This window comes from Lissotriton helveticus, chromosome 12 (assembly GCF_964261635.1).
Source record: "Lissotriton helveticus chromosome 12, aLisHel1.1, whole genome shotgun sequence".
Taxonomy (NCBI): Eukaryota; Metazoa; Chordata; class Amphibia; order Caudata; family Salamandridae; genus Lissotriton; species Lissotriton helveticus.
In genome coordinates, this window is record NC_136073.1 from 466,700,178 (window position 1) to 466,727,158 (window position 26,981).

The following is a 26,981-nucleotide window of genomic DNA, read 5'->3' on the forward strand; positions in this document are numbered from 1 at the left end:
GGGGATTTCATCTATAAACATGGGCATTGTCTAAATGTCATACCTTATGCCTCAAAACAGGGTTTTGTCTAAGATTCTTACCTCCACTTTTTATGCATGGGTTCTCTTTGCATGATGGGATTTGTTACATGACTAGAGGGAGAATGATCTCTATAGGGATTACTTCTGATAACTAAAGATGTACATGAAGCTCTGCATCTGTGTTGTGGCCCATCTGGACCTCTGTGCCCATCGAGATAATCAAATTTGATTCCTCCCTTCTCAATTCCCTCTCCCTATTCCCACCTCTCGCATGTTTTGGTATATGTTTAATCCCAAGGTAACCAAGTCCTTTCAAGGAGCGATTGTGTTCACTTTCAAAGTGGTTGGCCATGGGGTAACTCCGAGTGTAAACAAACTCACACTAGGAACAAAGTTTCTTTCCATTATACTGTTTTGTACCTAGAGTAGAATTAACATTGATGGTATGCCGTATAGCACCTTATTGTTAAAATCTAAAGTGTAGTTTAGACCTATTGACCGGTTTGTTGTAGATTGCATTATGCCGTTTTAATAAACTTTGATATTGAAAAAAAGAAATGAACCTCATCTCAAACTACATTTTTTCTTTTTTTTCTCTCTGGTTTAGCCTGACTGGCAACCCTATCTGCCCCAGAATGGAGACAACATTGAGGTGGCATTTTCCTACTCCCCAGTGTTGTGGCCTTGGTCGGGCTATCTGGCCATTTCCATCTCAGTAGCCAAGAAGGCGGCGATGTGGGAAGGTATTGCTCAGGGTCATGTCATGATCACTGTAGCCTCTCCAGAGGAAGGTGAAGTAAGTTCAAATTGTAAAACTTTCCATGTTTTGATCTTTCTTAGGAATTATACCTAATTTAGTTCTCAAAATCAGTGACATCCCACCAAGGTGTTGGAGCATTGATCAGCCTCCTTTGTGAACTGACTGAGCCAGCAGCCAGATACCCACCTACAAGGATCAGTAAACCGTCTGAAAACAATGTCATTAGGTAGCAGAATTTGAATATTTAACAGACTTGGAACACTAAACGAGACAAAGTGTTCCAATTTATAACAATGATTATGCTACCTCAAGTCGCAGCAATTGTCACTCATGCCCTATATTTATGGTATCAAGTCACAGTTAAATTCCTTTGTAGCTATTGGGATTCAATGTTAATATAATGTTCATGCATTCTCAAGTCAGTATATTTCATCCTACTACCCTTTGTCTATGCTTCCTGCACTAACATTTACCAGTTGTACAGTTTGTAATTGCCTGTTCCCCCAAGTTTTGTTGTTAGATCTATGTAAAGAGTGCTGCTGCCATTTTTAACAGTTTGCAAACTCTTCTACGTTCGGCAGGAAAAGGATCAGAGATGAACATTTTCCTATTTAGGTACCTCACTTATGAAGTTCCTCACGGTCTTTCTACAATTTCAACAACATTTATTTATTTACTTAAAAATGTAAAAACGAAACTGTTTGAAACATTCAATTCTGGAATGTACCTTTTTATACTGACTCATCCATTAAGTACATCTGTATTAATACCTCGACAGTCCGCGTGCAGTAATGACTGTAGTCCCTCCTGCACAAACGGTATCTAACAGTCTTTTCTTCTCTACTAAATATTTTCATTAAAAACTTCATCACAAGCCGGATGAAGCTTTTAACTCCTACTTAATCCAAAATGTTCCTGTGTATTAATGTTACATTACACTCCTGTGCAGTGCTATTTGTTCAGTACACTTTTTGCTACTCTCACTTCATCAGGAGCCACGAAGTTAGATTTCTGAAATGAACGTTCTGCAAAAAAAGTTAGTCAGTACTGAGGAGTCTACCTGGCCTGAGAACGTAGACCCATGCTTAAGAATGGACAAAGCATTATGATTCAGTGTACCAATCACATTCCTATAGTGTAACAGTGGAGTGCAGACTCTTTAATGACACATTTTTTTTATTATTTCCTGTTGTGAGCACAGTTCTTCGTTGCTAGTAAACCTTTGATATTGATGCACTTTAGAAGAGCCTTTAGGACGTAATCTATTTCTTTCTTTTGCGTCAAGGAAGACTGTTTAATAAATGAGTGTGATAAAGTTGCCATTCTGTTAATCTTGGTTTTTGACATTGTGGTTTAGTTTGAGCTGATGTAGTATGTTATGACTCCGGGGACCTAGTGTCCTAAATCAAAACATGTTTGACCTGGGTATTAGCAAATGGATTATGTTGACTATGATTAATGGGTAATTTTTTCGCTTTCAGTCTAAAAACGGTGCAGAGCAGTTCTCAACCGTGAAGCTCCCTGTCAAAGTAAAAATCATTCCTACGCCTCCTCGAAGCAAGAGAGTCCTCTGGGATCAATACCATAATCTCCGCTACCCACCAGGCTACTTCCCCAGGGACAACCTCAGGATGAAGAATGACCCTTTGGACTGGTTAGTGTTTAAAATGTGTCTTGGTTTAGAATCTAGAACAGATTGTGCTAATGTAGGGATTGCTTTTAGTTCTACAACCTTAACAGAATATATTTGTATTTTGTACTTATGGAGCACTACGCCGTCTTGGAGACTTTGTGACACTTTAGAAATGGCTTAGTAAAAATCGACCAACTAATCTTGAACATAATGATTAGTAAGTGTATAGCCAGGATTTCTGAGTTTCCCTTAACGAGCACAAATTGCTGTCTTTACAAATAGGACTCTTACCCAATTCAACAGCATTACAGTAAACAATAACAAACTTTGTTCCTAGTGTGAGTTTGTTTAAACTCATGAAAACACTTCAGTATTTTATTTTTGGGCACAAGGTGACTGGTGCCAGATAAACAGTTTGGTAGCAGCGTTCATGTACGGTAATATAGCCATTTATGGACTAAAACAAGTCAGTTAAACTTGGTCTGTCCAAGCATGGGAAGTCAATCTAGTGAGGAGCACACAAATGTGATGTGAGCCTCTCTTGTTAGGTCCTGTGTCAGCTTGCCAGACACAGTTGGGAGGAACTGCAGTCTCTACTTTGAGTTTTCAGTAGGCTTGAGTGAATTGGGTTGCAATAGCCCACTCTAGATAATATGAAAGCACAGGCAATCCTCACTTTATACTAGATAAAATAAAAAGGATAAAAACATTTTCATGACCCACCTATCGCTAATCAGATCTCAGTCACTGTTGACTTTTACATGATTTATGAAATTCACTGGAGCGAGGTGGGTCGACAAGCTTGCATAGCCAAACTTGGTGCTGCCATATCTTAGTGTGTGATGATTGCAGGAGAGTATTGGCTTTCTTGCTGTATAACTGAAGATGGTTGTGCCACAACCAGGTATCAGTAGTTACTACGCAGTTTTGTATGCAGTCAATAGGACCAAGATATTTGCTGCCATTGAAACAATTTGTGAAGCGATCTGCTTATATAAAAGTGTAACCTAATAACTCGTTGAAACAGCCCCAAGGAAGAACATGCAACATAAACAACAGGTTTTAGCCCTCCAAAAAGTCAGATTATTAGTGGGTGGAGATAAAGTTTTGTCATATTACAACCATGCCAGCTAGAGGTGTACCCCACATACTGAGAGACTTAGTCTTGTTTATAGAATCTGGTGGTCTGCAGTAATTCATGCTACAGAAGGATCTTAGAACACCAAAGAATTGAAGACGTGAATGAAAGTCACTGAATCATTCTGTAAAATGGTTATCTAAATTTACTTTGTTGAAAGTTACCTTTAGTTGAAAGGTATTTCCCTATGTCTTCAAATAGGCTTGAGTACATTCTCTAGCATACATACCTTTGAATTGTTGACTCCGCTTTGGAGCGTGGACACCAAAGGAAGATTGAAATGAAGATGTGAAAAGTTGGGCATGTTAGTGAGGTGCTTGCTTCCAAATCATCATATGTTGGTATCAAGCTTGTGTTGTATGACATGGTATATGCAATCATTTGGTCAGTGCCAATCTCTTTTTTTGCTTCTACCTTCAGTCATTAACCATAATGCTTGAAAGTTTTTGTTTTTTAAACTTTTGATAGCCTGTCTAGTTTCAAAATCATGGTAAATTGCTTTTCTATTCTAGGACTCTTCCATATTCAACTCTATCTTAATATAGCTGTTTAACAGGACTGTCTATTTTCATTGCATAAGTTGTCTAATACCCAATGCTAGGTCTATCCTGACTTGAATTTCTCTTTGGAGACAAGTAGTTGGTTATTTGGTTGAGGTGTGTGGGGAAACGCTCAAACTTAACTTGCTAATGTATTTTAAAAGTAATATGTTGCTGTCAAGGTGTTGTGGGTTCTGTCCATCTTTGCATTGGGCCTGTGGTAAATGGAGAGAAACCGTTACACCCTAGTGACTAGGTATTGTTTTCTTCTCATTAGGAATGGAGACCACATCCACACCAACTTCCGTGACATGTACCAGCACTTGAGAAGCATGGGGTATTTTGTTGAGGTCCTAGGCTCCCCCATTACATGTTTTGATGCTAGTCAGTATGGTAAGCTGTCCGACTCAATATAACATGACCTTTTAAAGTTCTGTTTAATGTCTTTGTTCTGAACATCTGAGTACTAAACAAAGTACACCATGTAGATGAACATAGGCAACAGGGACAGGACATCCCATCAGAACACAACTGCATCCAATACAATCTTATAGAGTGCATTAGAAAAGGGTGTTCTTCAATGATACATTTTAAGCCTTCACTGGCATCTAGTATACTTTGTGGATGATACATATGTTCAGCAAAAATAATATCTTGCCAAAGCCTTACGAAAATACTTTTGCTTATCATAGTGATTTATCACGTAAAGTCCATATTATAAGAGGTCAGACACGGATTTGGATCCAGGATCATGCGTTTTTCTCTGTATCGAAGTTTGCACTGTAGTGCAACCTTTTAGTGACAAAGTCTCTACGTGCCCTGTGCAAACGTTTCTGTTAATGGATGCTTATAATTGCAGTTTGCTTCCCTTGTGAATTTCCCCAGGTGCCAGACTGGAACTGGAAATCTTTGCTGCAATAGCTCGGCATGCTGGGAAGTCATGCCATTGGCTTCAGTTGCTAACACATAGCTGCATGTAAAGGAGCCACCCCTTTGTACAGATGTAATTCTCTGTTTCCAAACTGGAGTTAAGCAACTTTGGTTTTTGGCACTTTTTGACATTTTCAACAAATTTGAAATATTTGAACCGTGTGCAAAGGCATGTCTCTTTCTAAGATGACTGGTTTTAAAACCATGCTGCACCCGCCCGACGTAGGTGTTGGTTACAAACCTGTAAGAAGTCTTCCATTGATATGTTGACACGAAGCATTGTTCAAAGCTTTGCAACAAGTGCTTGCTGATGCATCCTAAGGCATTCTTTGAGCAACAGGCTAAACTGGATCCTCGATAACCAGGAACACTGCTGCTCCTGCTCCAAATTACAAGGTCATTCCCTTACCAGCTCCAGTTATCCATCTTCAGGTAAATCCAAGGTGAATTCAGATGGAGAAGTCGAAGAGCTACATTTCCACACACTGACCATCACAAGGTCTGCAACCTTTGTCTCTTGCCAGTACACGAGGAAAAAGATTGCCAGGTCTGCGCCGCCTTTCGATCCAAGAAAACTATCCATGATCGCCGGGCTCAATGACACGTCATGGCGCAAAGATCTGCACCGGTGCCAGAAGACCTCTTCGATGAAGGCCTGACGTTCCAGAGGCAGAGGATTCAGAGGGGCTCGACATCGTATCAGAAGCTGATGACGACTCCGATGAGCACATCACTCCAGGTCAACGAGTGAGTACAACTGCCCCTGGCCCTACCCCACCCGAAAAAAAGAAGGCTCCGGTCAAAACTTTGCCCGAAGGCCTTAGTCGAGACCAAAACAAAACTTCTGAAGCCCCGCCTCCAGGCCCGGCTCCGAAGACCAAGCAAAAGCCATCCGGCAGCTTGAGACCGAGCAAGCCGCATATCGGTGCCCAAAAAACACCGTCAGTACCGAAATCGGGAATACATCCTACTCCCATTACCCCAAAAAAGGCATCAGCATCGAGCTCTTCGGCACCGAAACACCACAAGGCCGTGGATCCGAACATACCCCAAAAACCTTTGGATCCCAAAGAGATTACGGACTCCACATCTAAGCCGAAGGAGCAAAAAAGACCTTCTATGGTTCTAGACCACAAATCAAAACTGAGTTTGGGACTGAAAAAATCAGCACCGTAAGGAGACGCCAACTTGGAAGAACTTTTTCAACCAGAAACCTATCGATCCCAAACAAAAGACATTGCATGTGGACCCTAAAACAGGACATATTGTCAGTCTCTCAACAAACAAGAGGAAATTCGACACCTCACACTCTCCTGAGGTGCCTGTGAAGAAAAGAGACTTTGCAACTTCACCCTTACGACCCTCTTCTCCTGTTCTTCCTACTAAACCTTTATCTCCTGAAAAGTCTCCCATACACTCTCCTAGACTCTCTCCACACTCACCACCACCACAGGATGATGATGATGACCATGGGGACGGGGGTAGACATATTGACCCTCCAGATGACCCTGATGATGGCACTACTATAACACACGGCACATGGGAAAATTACAATAATCCTGCAGATCCTCCAGACCTTCGTGATCCAGAGGCATACACAACACGTCCATCTCCCCCAGATGACAACATAGGGTTTAGTCATCTTATTAATAGGGCTGCCCAATATCATAATGTTCAAATGCATTAAGACCCCATGGAGGAAGACTTCCTGGTAGATACTTTTGCCCAGTCACAAATGACAATACAAACATTGCCCATGCTCAAAGGTTTCATTAAACATTCACCAGACATCTTCATGGACCCTGTCAGGACCGGATTTCTCAATCCCAGCATTGATTAAAAAATATAAACCCGCCCCAAATGATCCCCCCCCCCCGTCCCAAATGATCCTACCTACATTAAAGGACAACGCCCTCTAGATTCTTTGGTAGTGTCCAATGCAAGGAAACGTGCCAATTCTCAAACCTCCGGTGATGCTCCACCTCCAGACAAGGAGTCTAAACTGCTAGACGCTTCAGGCAAACGAGTTGCCTCCCAATCAGCTAATCACTCGAATATAGCTAATGCACAAGCACTGCTTGCTAGGTATGATAGTGCTCACTAAGATGAGCTTGAGGACCTATTTCAGCATTTGCCTGACCAATACAAGGCCAAAGCCCATGATCTGGTTCAGGAAGGCAAATTAATAACAAATGCATCCATTAAATGTGCCCTCGATGCAGCAGACACCGGATCTAGATCTGTTAACACCATTGACTTACTACGCAAACATGCATGGTTGTGCATTTCTAGTTTTTAAACAAGAAGTGCAAACCACCATCTTGAATCAGCCGTTCGACCAAGAACACCTGTTTGGCCCAGCTGTAGACACAGCTTTAGAAAAAATTAAAAAGGACACAGACACTGCAAAATCTATGGGAGCATTGCAGTCTCCAACACAAGGTTCCTTTCGTCGCTCCTTTTGTAGGGGCGCATCCAAAAACATCAGCACAGACACTGTTTCCTCCTCCTATAAAAGCCCCACACAAACATCACCCAACAGGGGATATTTCAGAGGTGGGTACAGGGGAAATAATAACAAAGAGAGAGGCCGAGGTAGCAACAATAGTTCCTCCCCCACTACCAAACAATGACTTCCCTCTGCTCCCTCCAGACCATTCCACTCCTGTCGGAGGAAGACTCTCACAGTTCCTACCTGTCTGGAACTCCATCACTACAGACAAGTGGGTGAGACAAATTATCCAGTATGGCTACTGCCTGGAACTTAACGCAATCCCCCCAACATACCACCCAAACAGCATCCCATGTCCACGGAACATCTAACGCTCCTCAAACAAGAAGTTCTCTTACTGCTTCAAAAGCATGCAATAGAACCAGTTCCCCTACAGCGTCAAGGCACAGGGGTTTACTTCCTGTACTTTCTAATCCCCAAAAAGGATGGTACTCTCAGACCAATACTGGGCCTCCGGCCTCTCAATTTCTACATACAGTTAAATCACTTTCACATGATCACTCTTCAACATATCCTTCCACTACTTCAACAAGGTAACTTCCTTGCCACTTTAAATCTCAAGGACGCCTACTTCCATATTCCCATACATCCTGCTCACAGGAAATATCTAAGGTTCACAGTGGACGGCCAACACTATCAATTCAATGTTCTCCCGTTTGGAGTAACCACAGCACCCAGGGTCTTCACAAAGTGTCTTGCAGTAGTAGCCGCACACTTGCGCAGACAACAGATTCATGTGTTTCCATACCTGGACGACTGACTCATAAAAGCCAAGTCACACAACCAGTGTGTTCACCACACTTACATAACAATTCAGCTGCTCCACGACCTGGGGTTCACAATAAACCTCACCAAGTCCTATCTACAGCCCTTCTACCTACATCAGTATCTAGGGGCCACAATAGACTCTTCCAACGCTCTTGCAATTCCTTACATGGAAAATAGCTTTCCTTGTAGCAATCACCACTCTCAGGAGAGTAAGTGAGATCCAGCCTTTAACCATACAAGAACCATTCTTACAAATGCTTCGTAACAAGGTGGTTCTCGTAACAAATCCAAACTTCCTTCCAAAAGTAATCTCTGGCTTTCATCTTAATCCATCCGTAGAGTTACCTGGTTTTTTCCTAAAACTAGATTCCGTAGCAGAGTGAGATCTTCACTCACTTGATGTTAAAAGAGCTATACTTCATTACATTGACAGAACTAAACCTTTTAGAAAGACAAACCAACTGTTTGTAGCTTTCTCTCCACCTCATAAAGGAAACCCCATCTCCAAAGCTGGAATTGCCAGGTCGATAGTCCAATGCATTCAAATATGCTAACAAAAGATGAAACGCACATTACCAATTCCCCCTAGAGCGCACTCAACACACAAACTAGGGGCTTCCATGGCATTCTTATGGAACATTCCTTTAGATTACATTTGTAAGGCAGCAACATGGGCTACGCCACACACCTTCAGCGAACACTATTGTGTAGACGTGCAGGTAAAGCATCAGGCTTCTGTAGGCCAGGCTGTTCTTAAAACACTTTTTCAAACCACTGCAACAGATACAGGTGAGCACCGCTAAGGGAGAGCACTGCTGTACAGTCTATGCAAAAGTATGAATTCTGCAGCTCATATGCCTCAAACTGAAAATGCGCCTTACCAGTATGCATCTGTTCTTGGCATGTAGCGCTGCAGAATATCATACGCCCACCCCCTCCCCGGAACCTGTATCTGTTCCAGTGTTATCTTACTTAGATACACTCATATGGACATCTTTTCTGTTTCTACCAAACTCCATCATTTCCCATCATGGCGAAAAAAAATCTGAAGATGGAGTCGATGCCCGTTGCGCACTATTGTTCTAGGGAGGAGTAACCTATCTTGTGACTACAAAAACTTCTTCCAAGACAACAACAAACTGCAATCATCCGAGCCCAACACCAGATGGCGATCTATGCAAAAGTATGATATTTTGCAGCTGTACTTGCCAAGAACAGATGCATACTGGTAAGTAGCATTTTCCTTTCTCTTTAAAAGTTGACAGTGCAATTTTTCAGTTCAGCCAGGTTAACCTATGGGAGGACAACAAGAATGTGGTTTTGTAGGTTAGTATATGACTTACAAATCTAGTCTTCATGGTTTCAAGTGAACACCAGGCAAGGTTCAAATCAGTGCCAAGACTGCACCACCAGTGGGACTGGGGCAGCCGGGTGCAGAGGTCCAATTCAGAGTCGGGCACCCAATGTTAATCCATTGAGACTGGGGGTGATTGCAGTTGCGTTGCTCATAAGCGAGTAAAGCTGTGTCCGGGGTCCATCTCCTGGAGTTAAAGTAAGTACAAGGGGAGCCAAAAGGTAGCACCAAACTTACACACCTGGCGGCCAGGTGCAGAGTGACAACACTGCGTCGGGCATCCAATCCAACTCAATGGGGGAGGTTGGTTTTGAAGAAAGACTGCAGGCTCAGGTCAGGAAACTGGATGAAGAACAGCCACAGCTGACCATGTAAGTTCGTATGCTAGGGACACTGTTGGTCAAGCTCCCGAGGCCCTGGGGCTTGCCTGCAGGGGTGTCCTTTGGTGTCGCATTCAGGAGTCGTCTTTGGATTGAGGCTGTAGGTGTCGAGGTGGAGTCCAGCTGGGGTCAGCCCAGGGTAGGCTCTGGCTCAAAATCGCTGGGGAACCTTCACAGGACCAGTGGGCCACTTTGACTCGGACCGTGGGCATTGGGTGCAGAGGTGGGTCTGGTGGCGGTTTCGCGGTTCCTCAGGGCAGAGTTTCTTTTTTTGTAGAATTGGTTTCTTCTGGATAGGTCCGCTGTACACAGAAGTTTTAGATTCTTTGTTGAAGGCAGGCAGTCCTCTCAGGGTTTTGGAGTTTGCTGGGTCTGCAGGACAAGTCGACTTATGTGGCTAAGGCGAAAGGCAGCAGACAGGCTGGCAGGGCTAAAGAGTGTTGTCCCACTGGGAAACATCCCCTGGTTGCACTGCCGGACTCCCAAGAGGAGTTTGATCAAGTATTAGTCACAATGGTGATGAGGTTTTATGTTGTATTTAATTGGGATTCAACATAAGGAAGTAGTAAGCAAATTGAAGTTCCTTCGGAATATCACATCGTCATGAAGATAAATAAATCATAATTCTTCTAGACCCCAATGCATTTTGGGAAAATCCTTTGTCAGGAGACATTACACTTGTAAATAATGAAGTGGAAAGCACAAAGGTAAGCAAACTATCCTGAGTGATGAATTAAGGCATATGTAGAAACTGTGGTGAGTGTGAAATCTATCAGGGGAAAAAGGCCGGATGCTAGGTGAATTGTATGTGTAGAAAAATTGAACCCCTTATAAGAAAAACTAAGAGTAGAACGTGAGTAGATAGTGAAAAGTCTTGTTAATGGATTGACACCGAAAAAGTGATCGGAAAATGCAGTGGTTGAAAACCATGAACTCTATGACAAATATCCCCATTGACTGTTGAGAGTGAAAGCGGCTGGAGACATATACAAAGATTGTTCAACAGTAATCAATGCAAAGTAGTAAAAGTAACAAATGGAGTACGTCTGGGTGAGACACAAGACGCCAATATAATCCCACATGTGCACAAATTTACCGCCACGATCAGAACGGTTGTGCGGCGTGTGTAAAGGATACAATAAAAGGTTCCTGCTGAAACAGATTGCTGATGCGAAGCAATGGAAATAGACAACAACCTGGCAGTGCTCGGCATAGAAAACGGGTTACAAACGCGTGAAAAACTCTCAGTACCCCCCAAAAGAGTGATAAATAAAATTAAAATAAATGAAAATGAGTGACCTACAGTGCCGTGGGTACAACCAAATGAAATAAGGTGACAAAAAATAAAAGTCAAAATTCGAGCTATCAACTAAAAACGGGTGACATTTTGAAATGGTTACCCAGAGGCCATTAGGAAACATAGTAAAGGGGAAAGATTAGCGAAGAGGTAGACCCAAAGGAATCTCGGCCTGGTGGGGGCCATGGTAGAGGAGAAGGAGTGAAAACAGGACCAATAAATGAATGTAGGAGTGCAGCAGGGCTGGCAAAGAATCGGTTGCTAGTCCTTCTTTCCTGCTCGGGCGGCTATTCAGCGTTCGGGCTTCTTAGGTAATCAGGAATTTGATTTCAGGGTCTGGGGGTACCACCTAAATACAATATTTAGGGTTTGCATGGGGAGTGACGGGTAGGGGCTAATGGGTTCCTTACCTGGGGTGTCTACACCCTCTATTATGCCTCCCTCCTGTGGGAGGGGAGGCATAGCCCTAGCCCTGTTTTGAAATGTCCCACCATCTTCAGGAAGGTGGACACTGAAAAATTTGCTTTACTTCACCTCTGGCACCTCCTTTTCTCACTAAGTTTTCCCACTGGTTCTCCTGCCAAAAGTGGGGGTTTGACCTGTGAACTGCCATCTGTGGCGATCAGCAGAGGCTGGGGTCTTATTACAAAGGCACCAAGGCCATTGAAGCCTCCCTCTCGAGCACTGTGCTCATCCAGGTTTGACACCTATGCCCAGGAAGGCCTTGGTTTCTGGTCTCAGAGAGCAGGGGCTCTCGGCACAGGGGTTCAGAAGCAGATCTGGTGGTGGCAGGCTGCCTAAAGCAAGCAGAAACCTTTAATCACGAGAAAGGTACCCCATAAAAAACATGATTTAAGGTCTGGGACAAGGGGGAACTAAACGCAATATATGGTACTGAATAGTCCCACACAACCTCTTACTTCATATGGAGCTACTGATTGCTCCAAAGCCAGTCAGAGACCACACCAAGGTTGGTAGTTTTTCATGAGGCACCTCTGAGTACATATTTTATTAAATCCAACAGTGGCATCAGTGTGGGCTTATTAAGAGGAGTTGTTTGGTACCGAACACTCCTGGGTTCAGTGAAGCCATCATGGTGCATTGGAGCTCGACTTAAGTTTACAGCCCATGTACTCTATGGCTTCCCTGGCTCTTACAATATTAAGTATAGACTTCTATATTGTAGGGGTAAATCTGCTCATGCAGATATGTCCACACCTGAGATACAGTGCACCCTGCCTTAGGGCTTGTAATTCCTGCTAGAGGGGTGACCTACCTATACCTTAGGCAATGCTGCTGTGACATGGCACTTTTGTCAATACCAAGGCATGCTGGCTGCAGTGGCAGTTTGCATGGTCGTGGTGAGGGGTCCCTATGGGGACCATCTTCAGTCCCAATGCCTAGGTACCAGGGGTGCTATCTACTAGGGACTTACTGGGGGACTGAAGTTGCCAATCGTGGTACAGTTTTACGGAAGGAGCAATGACACAGGGGACCTAGTTGGCACGGACCCTGTTTACTTTCAATTAAAACAAAATTTTCCCGGTATAAAGTGGAGGGGCTAACCATGGCTAATGGGGCACTTTCTCACAATTTCCAGTGGGCAGCACATGTAATATTACTGTCACTTTTACTGTAGAAAATCTTGATTACCCCTCTGCTGTGCCAACTCTGGAACCGTGCAACCAAAGTGGGCCATCTAAGGTATCAAACAACTTGTTAAATTAAGCCTGACTTGATTCTCAGCTCGCAATTAAAAAAGTGTGCATCTTTAGTAAAGTTGCCTTTTTATTGTCCCTCTGCCAATACTGGTTGCACACTGTCTCCGAGACCTTTTTTTGTCCTCCTGTGGAGATGTCCTAACTACTCCCAGGAAAGGATTCAAAAGGGGCCTTTCAAGGGCCAATGGGTAACACTTGGGAGAGGGGCGGCTTCATTGTTCAGGCAGACAAGTTGGCACTAGGTTCAGTAAACTAGTTGCCATACTGGTTTTCAAGGGTTGTGTAGCCTCCTTGGTAGGGACAAGTCTAGGTTGGGCTAGGGAAACTCCACACGTCGGGAGAGGGGTCATGGCAGAATGGTGCATCCTGGGAAGCCCAGGTGCCACACTTTTCAAGAAGTGGTCATTAGGTGGGAGAGAACCCCGTATCTCATTGGCTACCAACCTCATCCTGCCCTAAAGGCATTTTCTGAGCATAAGTTGGGCACCCCTGGTACCCTGAACTCCGATCTCAACTGGATGAAAGACTGCCCTGCTACATCGTGGAACCGACAAAGAGAGGCTGCACTGGCATAGGCAACACCTGCTGAACCTGGAGGCTAGCAAAGCAGAGGCACTGGATCCTGCTCGAGAAAACGTCGTCTCCACAGCCCAGCCAAAGCCAAGATACTCTAAGGGTCAGTGAGAAGGCCTCCCTATCACAGCACAGAGTCAGATCATATGAGAAGCATGCTGGGTCAAGTTGGTAGCCCTGAATTTTCAACCCAACACCATGCAGCACCTGGGACCGGGACCAGGGCCCGACGCACAACGTTGCAAACAAGTTTTCTAAAGCTGGGAGTGTCTTCAAGGTGCTGCTTGGACCTCCAGAGGATGAGTTATCGACCGAGGAAGGATTGGCCCTTTACTGAGCTACTGGGTGACTGGTATTCCAGTCACGACTGGATTTCTCCCGGCACCGATATGACTTTGAGCGATGTCGAGTTGGTCAACTAAAGTGACTGCTTACACTTAGCCCAAACTTTTTGGTGACATTTTTTGTCAAATTCGTTGAATTTGCCAATACTCGTCTGCGGTTTAGTGAAATACCCTGGTTTACTCTACCTTGTAAATTCTTTGTCTATGGCACCCTCCAGTGGATCTTTTTGTTGTGGTCTCCGGAAATACGTAATAATACAGGCTATTTTTATTAATTGGTGTAGGATTTTCTTGAGGTCTTTTTACTTTCTTCAATTGTTATGGTGCTGTTTAAATGCTTTACACGTGTTCCTATGTGTAAACCTTGTTGCTCAGAGTCACTGCTACACAGGGTTGAGCTGAATTTTCGACAAATGAAATCGGAGGCTCCTAAAGGGGTTGGTAAGTGTATTACATGGTGAGGTTCCACAGCCACACCGTATAAGACATCCCAATTTCTCAGTCCTTTTTTCAAATATGTATATTCTGGTCTTTGGGCAAAGGTTGTTGCCTGGTGTGAGCATAATCAAGTTGATCCTCTACTGGTGGTGGTCTGTTTTTTTTATCTTTGACCCAGCAAAGCTTTGCTGTGACACAGTAAGGTTATCAGTCTGCCCTTTCAGCCTTTCACCTTTTATGGTTTCAGCTCTTTATTTAAATTACCCATTGTGGTGAATTTGTTAAAGGGGCTTATTTATATGTTTTCATCCTGTTTCCTCCTTCTTCCTCCATTATACTACAATTAGATCTTCACTTAATCTTGACCTTCTTTATGTTTGCTCCCTTTGAGCATCTCCACAGCTATGCTCTTGCCCCTGAATAATTTTTTAATTGCATTCACTTCAGCAAGCTGCATACTTTGTCACTTCAGCCACTGTTTATTTATTTATTTTTAAGGTTTTATATAGCGCTGGCTAGACCCGGAGGTATCAGAGCGCTTTACATGAGCATCAGATTATAGTTACAGGTTACATCGTTACAAAGGTTACACAGTTATTAGAGCATGGCAACATAGTTACTTGTAAGGTCAGGATAAACAATGAGCACAAATACGTAAGGGGAAAAGCAGGCAAGGGAAAGATTATGGGAAGGAGGAAGGAGCTGGGGAAGCAGACAGGTAATGAAGGCGGGAAAGAGGAGGGGAGGGTGAAGGACACCGCATGGAAAGAGGAGGGGGAAGCGTGACGGGGACACAAACCGGTAGACGAGTCAAAGCAACGTCCAAAGTCCAGTAAGATGTGATCCCAGGGCAAGTGCTATCACTTCCCTAGCTCTGTTGTGGGAGGCTCCCTTTACGCAGTGGACTCTCTCAGAGGGGTCTCTGACACTCCAAGGCCTACATACTGGATCTTTCCCCAAAAAGGGTAGAGGGAGTGCTTTGGCAAGGGGTGCCATACCATACCTCAGCCATGAGTGGCTCCCTTGGCGCAGTGGACTCTCTCAGCGGGTACGCTGAGACTCCAGAGTATAAATATTGGATCTTTCCCCAACAAGGGGTGAAGGAGTGCTTAGTCAAAGGGCACAAAGGACAGGGGGCTAGGCAGACTAGCAGGCAAGGCGAGAGATTCAGGGGAGAGTGGATAGGAGCTAGGGAGGTAGACAAAGGGAGTAAGAGTACTAAATGGGAACAAATTACATCATTTAAAAGTTACATAAGTATCAAGAAAAGCATTTAAAGAACATAGGGGACAAGGTGAATGGAGCTGGAAGGGGATGGGTGAAGGGGTAGGAGGAAGACAGGATGTAGAGACGAGGGAAAATCTACCCAAGGTCCGGCTGGGTAGATGACGGCAGGGAGGGGGAGTCCACAACCCATCTTCTCTTTAGCTATATGGTAGCTCCACCGGGCACCAGCCAAATCGCTAGGTCTCCACAGTCTGGGGTAAGTTCCGCAGGTTCCAAGTCCTGATGTGTAGGCAGGTTAAGGGATAGGTTCAAGGTCTGGTCAATGTCCAATTGTTGTCCCAGGGAAGTAAAACAACGTGTAGAGGACCACTATGGAAGCCCTCTTGGGGTCAGGCAGGGGACTGTACTCAAAGTGCAATCATCCGAGCCCAACACCAGATGGCGATCTATTCATAAATGTACCACTCTGCAGCCCTCTATGCCAAGAACAGATGCATACTGGTAAGTAGCATATTCCATCCAGCGTGCACACACCATCACACGCACAGACATGCACACACCAATGTGAGAACACACACTCATATGCGCACTGACGCACACAGACAAGCACATAGCCAGAAACATCCAAGAACACAAACACACATACAATCTGATGCTCTAATACAAAAACACCCAAATTCATGCACGCGCAAACACCATCACATGCATAGACATGCACAAGCACACACAAATGTGCTCACTCTCATATACACGCAGACACGCACAAACGCACATACAGAAACTATCAAAAAACATTTTTAAAAAAAGCTGGTGCTTCTGAACTGTTAGTACTTTCTTCTGAATGTGGTGTGGTCATTTCAGTCCATCGTGCTCTCAGTCTTTTCTTCTATGTACCCATCAGTGTGGAAGACCTACTTCACCAGTTGGTATATAAGTGTGCTTTTACCTTTTATATTGATAGATGATCAGCTGTTTGTTGGGTTTATATGTATAAAGAATGGAAAAGATGTCCAGAAGCGAATATTCTCCTGGTGGATTGTCCTTTCCATTAAAGTATGATACGCCTTAGCTAAAATAAATGCTCCTCGGGCCTTACTGGTTCATTCCATAAGAACACAGGCTGCAATTACTGCTTTAACTTGTGGTCTTCTGGTCATTTGCTAGGCAGCCACATGGGCATCAGTCCATACTTTTTCCAAGTTCTACTGTATCGGTTCTGAAGTCTGCCAAGAGGGCCCTTTTGCCCACTCGGTTCTGTAGGACTTTCTTCCTGGTGTAAAGTGCACTCATGAGGTCCACCCCCATGGAGGGAAGTATTGCTTTGACATCTATTCACAAGGCAAGGAATCTGCAGTTAAAAGTATCCATAAGAAGAATAACTTTCTTACCTTCGATAACGCTCTTTCTAGTTAACACTATATCTAACTACATGTTTTTCAAGGCTCAGCAGCTCCCCTTTTCTGTGTAGTGCACCTAAGCCAGTAATAGGGTTTCAAGTTGGGTTTCACCCAGTGTCAATTTTACTGATCTGCTCTTGACATTCCACCTCTGAGGGTGCGGATAATCTGATGATTAAAATGACATCTGCACTCTGGGTAAGTGCCTATATGCTGCTCCCTATCGTCGCATCTAGAGGTGGATGAAGTCACGACTGAGGCAAATGGTGCCACCTAGCCGCATTCAGGAGGTATTGCAAAAAGCAATGTTTCCATATTCATTCTGGTGCTTGGGTAGGTTACCTTGGTGATGAAAGTAAACTTTCCTAGCTACTACTTCAATTCTGTTAACGGAAAGAATTATGTTTTTCCTTCCTTCACTTTATTTCTTAGCAGCCTAGTTAGATCAATAACATCAACAGTATTGTTGACGTATAGGACCACATTTCCCATGAGTCCTTGCAACTAGAAAACACTGTGTCTTCAGTCAGAGCTCCCATATTCCACATAAGACAATCCACAATGAGAAACATTTTTTGTTCTTTCTTGACACTTAAATCCTTTAATATTCCTGTTTCTGGGCCATTCCTCTTCATGAATAAGAGAACATCAGAAGCTCCTCTTGAACAAATAATCGCAAACACATGCAGAGTACACATCTATCAATATACTAGATCACTGTAAAGATATCTTGCATATACTCCTACCTAACGCAGCACCCAAGACTTTGGATCCAGGTTTGGTCACTAATACTAGTATTCACTGGATGGAGGAGCGACTGAAAAGGAGTGCTGTAAACTTCTACACCTAAGGTCTTCCAATAAACTGGAGGAGTCTCCTGTGAGTTACATAGATGTGGATTGTGAGTTATGAATCCTTCATATCCAGCATGACCATCTAATCATTTGGTAGCAGAATGTCTCTGAGAAGATGCATGCCTTCCCTTTTGAAGGGCCCTGTACCAGCCAATCCTTGAACTCTTTAATTTGTTAGTGGTTGAACCCCTTTTTCCTTCTTTTTGACCCGGAAAATATTGCTTGGAAACCTGTTCGGGTATAAGATGGTTGAAAGTATTGCTCCTTTGGTCTTTATTTAATTTCTCCTTTGATCTTTATTTAATTTATTGAATTCACCTCTTCGTCGTAGACGAAAATCATCCTCTGAGAAAGAAAGTGAATGGGTTCTCTCCTGAGTCATGAAGTTGTGTAGAGCGCCATTTGCCAACCTTTGCTTATTTGTAGCACCCATGCAACCTCCGTAACCTCCCTCGTTTTGAGTAAGAACCGTCCTAGCCCCCCTCTCCCTTCTCTCTCCCCCCACACACTTTGGTTGGAATGAAAGCATACTCCTTATTTGAGGTTCCTCCTGGGGTCTTGGATGCACCAAAGAAGATTCCCCTGCTGCCAGGAGCTCTGCTGGCACCTTTCTTTGAAAAGAAGATTCAACTTTCTTTGACCTTACTATTATAATGACCTATTGTTAAACTTTTGGGAAACTGGCTTGTAAAGGCTGCCTATCGAGCGCACCCCCCCACCCATTGCCGATTTCTGTGGCCTCTTCACCCGCAACCAGGATTTTTGTCAGAGGGGCCATGATATCCAGGAGTTTGTTCTGGTATCCTCTCCAGGAATGGTTGTTGAGCCCCTTCTTGGTATCCTTAAAAAATGTGGTGACAAATGTGGCTATTTTCCTGTTGGTTTTGAAAGTTCGTGGGACTTTACCTTCCAGGGATGGTCTTTTGCAGACTCCTCCCAGTTATTGTAACTGTTGGAAGCTGCCTGTTTATATGATCTATCAAAATGAGATATATTGTGTAAAGAGTCCAGGGGTTCCTTTATGAGTGGACAGGGTGCTTGCTATGGGAATCACAAGGTGCTCTGCTAGGGTGTAGTGTGGTTGAGCAGTCTTAGGCCCAAAACAGAGGAGCGCAAACATCTGAAAATACACACAATGGTCACTAAATGAGACCCACGACTCAAGAAGCAGATCCACACTAATTGATAAAAAATAGCAAGTATCTTTATAAATGCTTAGGCATCATAAGAAAATCGTTCAGGTAAGTACGTTTTTAATTAATTCTTTTTAGTTCACAAAAATTCGACAGTGCAATTTCTGGAAGCTGCAATGTTATCCTGTTGGAGGAAAAGTCAATGTGGCATTCAGTACAGTGAACTATGGGACCCCACTCCATTAATGGAGGTCTCGGTTCTTTATTGAAGACAGGCTGTCCTGCCAGGTTTTGGAGGCCCAACAGCTGCAATACAAGACGTGTTTGACGCAGTTTCGATAGTGAACAGCAGACAGGCCAGCAGGACTGGGTCCAAGTCAGTTGATCTCATCACTCTTCTGCTTATGCGTCTCTTCAGCGTCCTTCTTGTTCGTAGGTCGTCAGTGTTGGAACTGGGACCACCGGCCCACTTAGGGTAGCATGGCACAGAGTGGGAAGGCTAACTCTAGAAGGCAATTGTGACGTACTTGCGCAGCACACACTACAACACGCCATTGCAAACCCACCAAAAATGACACCACACCGTCTTAGTTAAATAGAAAATAGAGAGGCTTTATCTTTTTGCAATAAAAAAGGGAGATGAAGATTCCAATAGTTAATAAATTAGGACTTTGGACATTCCATTTTTGGATTAGCTGCATTAATTAGACAGTAGATTGCATTCCCTCACAATAATCAGAGAACCAGGTATTTAAATACATTCAACTAGGCAAACAGCAGGTAAGTATTTTACACATAAATCAATAGGAACATGCAGCAGTTTAAACAAGCAGGTAAGTACATTAAATACTGAATTAGAAAATATATGTATCAATTTGAAACAAGCATGTAAATACATTAAGTTTTGCTTTAGCAGGTATTTGCATCAATTTGAATCAAGCAGGTAAATACTTTAAGATTAGAACATCAGTGGTTCCATTGATGGAGCGGTAATTTCTTCTGGTAGTTTCTCAATGCAAAACCCTCATGCTACCTCTAATTTACCGCTCAAAAGGTGTTGGGCCCTTCACACCATGTATTACCTTCAGGAGACTTTAAATAATCATGACCAGTAAAAACTGCAATCATTATTCAAGCCAATAAAGAGTTGTTGAGTATTTTAAAGGGTTTTATTTTCTAGTCAAAAGTTATTTTTTCTCTGACCCTTTATTCATTAGTAAAATATCAATCAGGTTACAGAATTTGGAAAACAGGAAAAATATCAATAATACAGAACACATTACAGTCTGCATATAAGCATTACATGTAGTTATGAAAATGTGGCGCACAATTCTTAAAGAGTTTGTAAGAAAAAGTCTTGCAAAGCTAATCAATAATTAAATAGTTTGCAAAAAATCTCCCATTAAGAGAAATAAATGCATAAATCAAATAAATCTTTTTAGACCTAATTAATTAGTCAAAGCACAAACTTAAAGTTTAGCATCTAATTCTATCCTGATCCACTGCACTCTCTGTCTGTCTGTGTCTAAAGAGGAAAGCAGCCCTCCTTCACAGGCCTCAAAGGAATGTGGCCTGAAGTGCCAAGATATGACGTGGAAGCAAGAAACCTCCCCCTGAACCTCCTCGGACGCACCTCCCCTTCAGCAATCTCCCGGGACGTTTCTCGTACCTAACCCATAGAAGCCAGCTGAGCTGAGAAAAAAGCCAGCCCCCATCCAGAGAGGACAGTATTTATACCCTAATTATTGGCAGATTACACAAAGATGTAGCATCTTTCAGGAAACCTGTACGTGATTGGTCAGTCATGATGGCATGAGTTCTCACTCCCCTGACTCATTCTAAAAACCTGACTTCACCAGTTTTAACAAAAGAAGCATACATGAATAACTACATTTATAAACATTTGCAACATTTACTAGGAAAAATGTTTCATTCTAGTTCTCTTCCTTCCTTCCACAGTGTAGTCAGAACGGATACTTTTAACTAACTGGTACATTGGCACAGTCACAAGAATGTACAGTTCAGGTTGTCCTTGACTTTTTGTCATGAGGAAAGCTGCCACAGTCTGCGCATGCTCCATTCTCATTAAATTGCCAGTAATAGCCTTGATGGATTCACAGGCAGCCATATTTTGTGTAGGCCCCAAAAATAAAACAAACACAAAGATAATATTAATTTCATGTAAATCAGTCCATTATGTTTCCCACGTGCATTATTAATTCACACACATTATAAAAAGAGGTGTTATTAACTGAAAATGTTTATCAAAATATGCAACAAGTCAAAGTCTATTAAGACAGGAATAATAAATCTAGATTACATGGATGAGCTGGGAAGAGAGAAACACATTCTATTAATCTTCAAAGGTAAAAAGGCCACTTTTTCTCTACATTGCAAAAAAACATGTTAATTCAGCAAAAGCATTTTCAGGCCTCACTTTCATGTTTTTCATGTGCCATGTTTTTAACCTGCACCAAAATGTGCGTGACAATTTAAATGCAGCCTGTCTGAAGCACAAAAAAAAATTAAACAATGCATGACTGCAGATGAAATCTGCTCCATCACCATATCCAGAGTGCCTTGTCTCTTCCTAGCTCCTGCGCAAGAAAATGCTTATGGATGCTTAACTTCAGAGGGGGTAGAGAGGTCTGGTACCCACTTTCTTATTATGAGCCAGTCACGTTGTTACAAGAGAGAGAGGATCAACTTAGAGGCTCAGTTCTTGGCAGCCCGTTCATTACAGTCCCCCCTCCCTAAATGACTCCGCTCCTTTAGCCCCACCCTCCATTAAGTTGTTCCCCGATACCTCTGCGCCCGTCCGGCGCCTCTGTCACACTCTCTGCGGAACGAGTCTGCAGGGCCGATCTTCCCCTGACCTCCCGCTTCGGCTTATAGCACTTCGCCAGGGGCAGGGGCCGCAGCCGAGCCGCGACGCGGACACCTTGGAGATCCCACAGCGTGTGGGCCTCCTTGCGCATTCTCTCCGGAGAGACAAGCTGACAGTTGGTTCGGCCTTCCGAAGGGCCGCGGCGGCTTCCACTCCTCTGAGGAGCTCCGGCTCGGGCAGAGAGGTGACGTGCTAGGTGGGAGTCTGGTTGCTAAGCGACCCCGCCCAGTGTCTCTCACAGAGCCTCGCGTCGCTCCCATTTTTCTCACGCTCGACCCTTCTCAGCACCCAGGGAAGCGGCGGTGAAACTTTTGCCAACCTCGGCACCTCAGCGCTTCGGTGAGGGGAGAGGGGGGCTCTGATCAATGCAGCGCTGGCAGAATTAGGCGGCAGACGCACAGGCAATGTCAGCACGCTTCTGAAAAGGGCCAAACAGGAGGCAAGGGCAAAGGTTAGGTCCCAGCCTCACTTCAGGGGTCGTAGGAAGGGTCCCTTGCTCAGCGTTGCCCTCTCAGCATACAGCTCCCACCCTCCTAGGTTCCTAGGGCTGGGGCAAGGCCACTCTCACCAGCTGTCCAAATGGTTTAGTCCTCTTAATGTGTGGACACACTGGGGCGTTGTGCTCTCTGAACTTTTTTGTCGGACCGGGCCAGATCAACAGGAAGAAGGGCAGCACCCTCAGACCAACCCGCAGCCCGTAGGAGCTGTCCAATTAGGCTGTGACACAATCCCCCTGACGCTGTAGTCTGCACTCCAGCTAGCCCAGCAGTGTGACAAAATGGCCGCCCTGTGTCCTCCCTTATATAGCCTGGGCCCAGGTCACTAGAGTGGACCGGAAGGTTCTGGAACCCCCTAATGCTATCCTATGGGCCAGAGCTCTGAGGTAATAATTTCTAGCAGGCGTCCATTTTATGAGGCTCTCCCATCCCACCATTTTAGGAAGGCGCACCTGCGCCTCAGCACTGATTGGCAGTGGTGAGGCGCCCGGAGACCTAAGGCCACACGAAAAAGAATTGGTGGAAAATAAAATGTGAGGCAGAAAGAGAGAAAAATAGGGGGAGACCACCCAAAAGCTGACAGGTACAACAGTCAGGATCTGCTCTTCAGGTGCCAGGGGCTCCCCCAAATACTAAATTTACGGGCGTTGGGGGAGTGTAGAGTAGTAGCCAATGGGCTGCTGACACCTGGGGTCACTACGCCCCCTATATGACCATGTCCTGTGGGAAGTGGGCATAACCCTGTCCTAGAATAACTAAGTATGCCATCACAAAGATAGCTACTTCTGAAAAGCCATGTCCACCTCAGTTTAGTCCACTTTCGGGGTTGTACTAGCCTATGGGTGGCGCGCCTACTTGACTAGCTCTATTTTCCCAACTGTCTAGGTACCAAAGGGGCTCTGGGCAAAGGGGCTCTACTTCCTCTGCTGTGAGGGGAGTCGGATTTGCATTTCAAAGGTGTCAGGTCTTTGAGGCTTCCCGGCCTAGGAAGGCTAACCAGCAGGTAATCCTGTGGGAGGGGGTGTGCACCCTCTTCCCGGACAGGATTTTTTCTGGGTCTCCTGAGAGCAGAAGGCCCTCCCCATTGAAGGTCGAGCAGTGTCTTTGAGGAGGGGGGGGGGGAGAGGAGGCTGGCAGAGACCAGTCGGCAACCACATCAGAGCCTGGTAGGGCTTCAGGGGATCCTCTAAGGTACCCTCTGTGTGCATGTATTGGTAAACCCACACTGATTCCAGTGTTGGATTTATCAATACGAAATGCTTGATACCAAACATCCCTATCTTCAGTGAAGCCTTCATACAGCTGTTAACTCGTTTTGACCAGTGTCCAGTACATGGTTTCAACTGGCTTCGCTGGTCACTGGCGGTGATAGAACTGGCCAGCACTTACAAATTGTAGTGTTTGGGAACATGGCACACAGGGTTACACAACATGTTCTGTATTCGCTTTTGTTTGCACCAAAACACGCAGCCTGTACTGGCAGTCTTGCATGTGCTTGCTGAGGAGTCCCTTAGGGTGGCACAATTCATACTCCAGCCCTCAGGGACCATATTTAGTACCTCCGGCCCACGGTACCAGGTGCACCATTTACTAGGGCCTTGCAGAGTGTGCTGAAGGTATTGCAATTTGGGGGAAGCAATTGAACGTGTTTAGAGAAAGAACACTGGTACTGGGGACCTAGTTTGCAGGTACCTAGTACACTTCAGGCAAAGCTCTATCAAATACCAGGCAAAACGTGTGGGGGTTGGGTACTGCGACAAGACTCCAGCTCGCTACAGGAACCTTTTATCCTCTCTTCCTTCCTCTTGAAATGACTGTACTGAGCAAACAGTTTTGTATTTTTACTTCCTTTGCCTCTGCTATTGACCACTGGTTTTAATTAATGCTGTCCGTGTCATTTTTTGAAGCAGACCCATACATTTTAATATTTGCTTTGGTTTGAAGTAGACCATCCCTAGTTTGAATGTGTGGTAAGTAATTCATCTTTGTACACAGAGCCCTGAATCTGGTCAGTCAATTATTTTTCACTTGTGGATATAGTTCTTTATTGACCATGCAGGAATTTGTAGTGACGGATCAGAATATACCTCCATAGTTTTAAGGCAAGTGATCTTTTATTTTTGTAGGCTTTTTTGACTGACTGGAAAACTTTTTCTTTCGTACATATCTTCAGACGATTAAAAGGACCTTTTGGGCCACAGGTCAGAAGGCACAGGCAATAACAGTCTGAGAGCGATCACCAAGAAAGAATCCACCCACTAGAACCATTGATGGGGAAGAGGCCCCTTAGGCACAGGCTTGTGCTTCCCCAGGGGGAAATATAAATTTTTTGTATTTGTTCCCCCACCCATTCCACCCATAATTTGCAACCCCCCGGTGGGGGAGAGGGAGGGCCAAAAAAAAACCCCACTATATTCCAGGGTTAATAAAAAAAATATATATATATAGGGGTAGGGGCTGTCCACTATGGGCAAGGCTGTGCCCCCACCCCTAAAAAGAAATAAGACCACAGTCTTTCTGCTCCCCTGGAGGGCAGATGGAGGTGATTGCCCTCCACCTACCCCCACCCCCGTAAACCAGACAGCCCACTACACACCAGGGAAATGTCCATAAAAAAATATATAGGGGTTGGGGCTGCCTGGCATAGTCATACCCCCCCCCCGAACAAATGAACAGATAGTCTTTCTGGCCTCACCGGGAGCTAAATAGGGGTTAATTACCCCAGATCTGTCCCCCTGGGGGCCCTAAGCCCACTAGACACCAGGGTCAATAAAAAAATTATATTGGAGTGGCCCATGCCCTAATTCTTGAAAAATAGAAATATATGTAGTGACAGTCTGTCCAGGGATTTTGCCTTTGGTGCAAAAAGGTGGCGCAGGTGTTACACTCTTGCATTGGCCACACCCTCACTCCCAAAAAAAGCAACACATTTTTTTTTGCCCCAGGGCTGACAGGAAGTTTGCCCTAACCTGTGGGCCAAAAAGAAAATACAATAATGGAGTTGTTCTGGCCCATTCTAACATCTGGTACACCCTCACCCCTAGAGCCTTAACTTTCTTTCCGCTCCCCTGTGCACTAAGAAATCCCATCCCAATGGCAAATGGAAGGACATTTGATTCCGTTGGGTGTTGTTTTTACATATGGGCCAAGAAAGTGAGGCTAACTCCCAATATCATTCCACTTGCAATGGTGAATGGCTGCCCTTGGGAAAACTTACCAGACCGAGGCAGATCTGAACATTAAACACTTAGGGGAGTCCAGGGCGGTGTGCTTTGCGTGGATGCCACAACATTTCCTTGCCCACAAAACCCAGCAAGCTGCAACTTTTGACTCAAAATACACTTTCATCACATGTTTGTGAGGAAAACTTCTGGAATCTGCGGGGAGTCCATGTAGTGAATCCAGATTCAACTGCAAAAAGTGCTTTCTGCTTCTTGGACAGGCAGTGTAATTTGGCCTCTGAGAGTCCACTGCACCCAAACTACTGAGGTTGGGCACTTTATGGTTTGCTACTCTATTCCTTCTTTACCAAAGTGAGTGTCCTGCTAAGACAGACAGGGAAAAGGCGGTGGATCTCTGTGATCTTGTGACCCTTTGTGGCTTAAACACTTGGACTTGATTCATTTGAGAGCCACTTGTCTGCTTACAAACAAATTCTGCTTCTTGCCCTTGCCTAAATCACTTGGTCAATTATGAAGAAGTACTCATTAAGGAAACGACCATTGACAAATTCATCATATCAAAATCTTTTTTTCAAGAAAATGTTTGGCACTTTTTTAATTGTGGGGCACCTACTTAGTCTATCACAGTATGCTGCTCCACATTCACCTGTTCACCCTGTTCATAACCTTGCCTAAAATGTTTTGTGTACAGCTGACTTTGCTAGAGCAGTGGTGTGGTGGCAGCCTAGCAGTAAACAGAATTTGTTAAATTGATTCTAGTACCTATCAGAAATACCTAATCTATCTTTGCATGCAAATAATTCTGTTTCTTTCTTCAGTCTTGCATCCTTAAATTGCATGCTATCTCAAATGCCATCCTCAATGTGTCTAAATCCGGCATGAAAAGCTGACTACCTAAAAATTCTGATCGTCTCCTCTCCTTTTTATCTTTCTAATGGCTCTTTTCTTCCTTTGCCTAATCTGAGTGCCTCATCTTTCTGTATACAAATTTGCTAAGTCACGTGCATGTTTGCCTCAATCTCAGTGGTTGTATTTCTGAAAATGTCCAAGTCATATCAAAGAACACAACCTTTTCTTTGAAAGTTAAAATCCTGCAGCCTAACAATACCTAATGTCCTCAAGATCATTCACTAACCTTACCAATCATCTACATGACCGCACATACCCCCACTAATAATTACACATAACTCCTAATAATTTAAACTACCACAAAGAAACTAAAATAAATAACACTGGATTAACTACTAATCTTGAGCAGCAGCACCCAACGTCATACCTGCAGTTTTTAGCATCTCACTATTCTGTGTTTGTACTGCTTATGTTCTTTCCTTTTTTAGGTCTGCATATCTATAGTTACATAGTGGGCTATGGCTTAGCTGCAACGGTTATTACTCTT

The 26,981-nt window shown here is 44.1% G+C and overlaps 1 protein-coding gene across 1 annotated transcript in view; it reads left to right on the plus strand.

Moving 5' to 3' along the window:
• The window catches only part of MBTPS1 (membrane bound transcription factor peptidase, site 1), a 298,949-nt gene that overhangs the window by 225,238 nt on the left and 46,730 nt on the right, over positions 1-26,981 (plus strand). Inside the window, exons 13-15 of the mRNA XM_078670462.1 lie at positions 629-817; positions 2,263-2,435; positions 4,369-4,484. Coding sequence (XP_078526588.1) covers positions 629-817; positions 2,263-2,435; positions 4,369-4,484 — 478 coding nt within the window. The remainder of the gene's footprint in view (positions 1-628; positions 818-2,262; positions 2,436-4,368; positions 4,485-26,981) is intronic.